The following is a 4,631-nucleotide window of genomic DNA, read 5'->3' as shown; positions in this document are numbered from 1 at the left end:
TCTGATGCCAGGTTTCACTTTAAGACATCATTATAAAGAAAGTTGCTAACTCTTACTGTTATTAATCTATCTGATGCCAGGTTTCACTCTAAGACATACTTTATCTATGGTACATATTTTTTGGATAATAAGAGCTTTTTTCACAATTTGTTGTTACTGCAAGTTGGCAAGAAGTGTATGTTGATGGCACTAGAAATAAAATTATTCCATCTACCATTATTCACTATATATATATATATGACAGATTAACATCTTTGGTGTCTTTAAAAAATTTTTAATTTTGCACAAATAAGCTTTAGTTTTTAAGACAACTTTTACAAATGATACTTTCTTTGTGTGTGTGTATAAAGATTTTTCAAGGCATGAATTGATTCTCCCTTTAAGGATACAGTGACTGAAGGATATCCCAAAGCTGGAATCATAAAGTCAGGCTCAACGTTTTCGTTTTTTAAGGTAGGCAATATCTTGTCATTGTATTTACTAATTTAACAATGAAAATATGCAGTAACAAAAGCTATTGGCATCCTTCTCATGGTGCAGTGTACAGTAGTTTGTTCTTACATAGAGCATAGTATTTATTTTGTAGATTCTTATAAAAATAAATTATAAAGGTAGTTAATACAAGTAAAAAACTATATGAAGTGAAGTTATATAGATGACAATGTCATCCAATATAAGTTACCAGACAAGTTGTAGAAAAAACTTCAATTGACACATTGGCCAATAATGTCTCCAAAACAGCATTTTTAATGCTGTATTACTGAGTTATTTGTAGTATTGAAAGAATACTTTTTTAAAGCTAATTTAATGATTTCCTTAATACCGATTTGTAAATATTGTTTATGTTTCTGGTACCAATTTGGCAACTTGCAGAAATTCAAGCCTTGTTCATGTTTTTAGTACTAATTTGATGAATTTCTTAGGACTACATTAACATCCAGGTGGCATAGTTTATCTGTGAATAATAACTGTTATTTCATATATTTCAATTTCCAGTTTATTGTTATGTTATTATGCTTACAATGAGTTTCTATAGTGATTGGGTAACATTACTTATATTTCAGAATTCAAAACTCCCATTAATAGAAAAAATGCATGAATACTTCCTGAAAAATCCTGATTTCTTAACCAATACAATATATGAAGGAATAGCTAGAGTAAGACAGGAGGAAGGAGGATACGTCTTCTTGACAGAGTCCTCCACCCTTGAATATATTTCTCACCACAAACCATGTGACACAATGTTAATTCCAGGTGAACTTGATCGGAAGCCTTTTGCTGTTGCTCTTCCACTTGAATCTCCATTGAAGTAAGTACATGAAAAACACTAACACAATGATTAACTTGAACTAAGGGACTTACTGTTGGTATTCCACTTAGAACTCCACTGACTGTTGATATTCCACTGAACTAAGTACAAGAAAAACACAATGATGAACTTGAACAAAGGGAGTTACTGTTGGTATTACACTAAGAACTCCACTGAACTAAGTACATAAAGAACACTAACACAATGATGAACTTGAACTAAGTTTACTATTGAGGTTTTAAGAGTATGTTTACTTGGAGTTTTACAGCATAGTTGACTGTTGTGGTTTTAGAACAAGTTTATTCACAAGTTTTGAATGAAATATGAATACTTGGTTTTTACAGTAAGATGTTATTTACAATAAAATAGTTACTGATGTTTAACAGCTAGTTGAATATTGGTGTTTTACAATAGGTTTACTATGGGAGTTTCAAAATAAGGTAAGTGTTGGCTCCAGTTGACTTGAGTATAACATACTCTGTGATACCTAATGCCTACCCTTTGGCTCCAGTTTAACTGGGTATACCATACTCTAAAATGCCTACCCTTTGGGTCCAGTTTAACTGGGTATACCATACTCTAAAATGCCTAACCTTTGGCTCCAGTTTACATGGGTATACCATACTCTAAAATGCCTTGAGTGAGTGTTGGCTCCAGGTGACTTGAGTATAACATACTCCGAGATGCATAATGCCTACCCTTTGGCTCCAGTTTACCTAGGTATACCATACTCTAAAATGCCTAATGCCTACCCTTTAGCTCCAGTTTACTTAGTTATACCATACTCTAAAATGCCCAACCTTTGGCTCCAGTTTAACTGGGTATACCTTACTCTAAAATGCCTTATGTTTACCCATTAGCTTGAGTTTACCTAGGTATACCATACTCTAAAAAGGCTTATGTTTACCCCTTGGCTCCAGTTTACCTAGGTATAACATACTCTAAAATGTGTAATGCTTACCCTTTGGCTCTAGTCTGCCTGAGTATACCATACTTTAAAATGCCCAATTCCTAACCTTTTGGCTTCAGTATATCCAGGAATACCATACTCTAAAAGTATTATGTTGTGATTGCCTGAATATTTATACAAATCCAAAGATATTAAAAAGTGGGCCCCAAATACTCATTTTCATGAAATTATATTCACATATAAGACTCGTATATTTTACTATATTTATGCTCTTAAAAGGTGTGATTTAAATACAGATTTCTGCCACACAGGGTCAGCACTGGTACAAGGGTTATGGTACAAGGCTTTCTTTCCTCTTAAAATGTCTAATTGTTTTATTTGTTTTGGACATCCAAAAGCTTTGGTAAGGTTGCATTTACTTTCTTTTTGGTCTTTATTGAGCCAATACTTTGGTATACTGTACCAACTTTTTCTATCAACTTAACTACATTCTAAAAATAGGTAAATACACAACACAATACAGTGTTTATTTCTCCCAAAACAAATATTGGACTCAAGAGAATGTGTGAAATGTTGAAAGTAGTTTTCATTTAAATTTGTTCTGTTGGTGTGGATTTAAACTTTATTGTAAATTGCATTTTATTTTCACATTTTTCAGTTTACAAGTTTACTACATGAAATGTCTTACTGGTTCCCCAACAGAGAAACATTGCAATACATGAGATACTAAGTACTAATTTATGTAATTAAATGTTATCTTTGTAATTGATACACTCACTTTAATTCTTCTTTTGTTCCTAGTAGTAACACATTCCGATTGGCCATCCCACCATTTTTGATAAAGATGTGTCAAGTAAAGATGTGTCTTACTGGCTCCCCAACAGAGAAACATTGCAATACATGAGATACTAAGTACTAATTTATGTAATTAAATGTTATCTTTGTAATTGATACACTCACTTTAATGCTTCTTTTGTTCCTAGTAGTAACACATTCCGATTGGCCTTCCCACCATTTTTGATAAAGATGTGCCAGCTCGCCAGTTTCTTTTAATGACAACACAGCTATATCTACATGTTGCCTGAAAGAATAATTTAAAGTTTAGATCATTAGATTTGTAGAGTAATTACAGTTTAGATCATTAGATTTGTAGAATAATTAAAATTTAGATCATTAGATTTGTAGAATAATTATAGTTCAATTCATAAGTGTACTTAATAGAACCCTTGATAAATGTAACTATACTTGATATATTATTAAAAATGAACACAGTGTGGCCTATACTGGTATCTTTTTGTGTAGATCTGTTGCTCACATTCAGTAACCTGGCTTTTCTGTTGTCCAGTTGAGAAACCTCTGAAACCAATGGAGTTGAAATCACTTCTGTATTTTCTGGGTGTCTTTTTTTCTGAGGAAGAAGTGTTTACTTGTATATATTGTACATTCAGGCTTTTCTTGTGTCTAATTAGAATAGCTCTGGAACCAGAGGAATTAGAGTTCAATGGCCAACGTAGGGTTTTGTCTGACTTTGCTGGCTGGATTTGATAGATTTCTAGACTTCTTTGTGAACTGCAGCTCTCAGATTTTGTTCTCTTCCCTGTAGTAATGTTGTTAGGTGTTTCAATAAGAGCTGTGTTTCCTCCACTAGTGTTCTACAACAATGGCTACCAATAGGAGCCGGGTTTCCTCCACTGCTGTTCTACAACAATGGCTACCAACAAGTGCTGGGTTTCCTCCACTGCTGTTCTACAACAATGGCTACCAATAGGAGCTGGGTTTCCTCCACTGCTGTTCTACAACAGTGGCTACCAATAGGAGCTGGGTTTCCTCCACTGCTGTTCTACAACATTGGCTACCAATAGGAGCTGGGTTTCCTCCACTGCTGTTCTACAACAATGGCTACCAACAAGTGCTGGCTTTCCTCCACTGCTGTTATACAACAATGTCTACCAACAAGAGCTGGGTTTCCTCCACTGCTGTTCTACAACAATGGCTACCAACAAGTGCTGGCTTTCCTTCACTGCTTTTATACAACAATGTCTACCAATAGGAGCCTGGTTTCCTCCACCGCTGTTATACAACAATGGCTACCAACAAGAGCTGGCTTTCCTCAACTGCTGTTCTACAACAATGGTTACAAACAAGAGCTGGGATTCTTCCACTACTGTTCTACAACAATGGCTACCAACAAGAGCTGGGTTTCCTCCACTGCCATTCTACAACAATGGCTACCAATAGGAGCTGGGATTTCCTCCACTACTGTTCTACAACAATGGCTACCAACAAAAGCTGGGTTTCCTCCACGCTGTTATACAACAATGGCTACCAACAGGAGCTGGGTTTCTTCCACTGCCATTCTACAACAATGTCTACCAACAAGAACTGGGTTTCCTCTACTGCTATTCTACAACA

The 4,631-nt window shown here is 35.0% G+C and overlaps 1 protein-coding gene across 1 annotated transcript in view; it reads left to right on the top strand.

The window, feature by feature from the left end:
• Positions 1-1,434, top strand: part of LOC106468564 (glutamate receptor 1-like) — a 33,731-nt gene extending 32,297 nt beyond the window's left edge. Inside the window, exons 12-13 of the mRNA XM_022396898.1 lie at positions 385-453; positions 1,065-1,434. Of these exons, the coding sequence (XP_022252606.1) occupies positions 385-453; positions 1,065-1,313 (318 nt within the window). The 3' untranslated portion in view covers positions 1,314-1,434. The remainder of the gene's footprint in view (positions 1-384; positions 454-1,064) is intronic.
• Positions 1,435-4,631: the final 3,197 nt, after the last annotated feature.

This window comes from Limulus polyphemus, unplaced genomic scaffold (genome assembly GCF_000517525.1).
Source record: "Limulus polyphemus unplaced genomic scaffold, Limulus_polyphemus-2.1.2 Scaffold3054, whole genome shotgun sequence".
NCBI classification, from domain to species: Eukaryota; Metazoa; Arthropoda; class Merostomata; order Xiphosura; family Limulidae; genus Limulus; species Limulus polyphemus.
The sequence above is the reverse complement of the archived record's forward strand: the minus strand, read 5'-3'. Positions and strand labels throughout refer to the sequence as shown.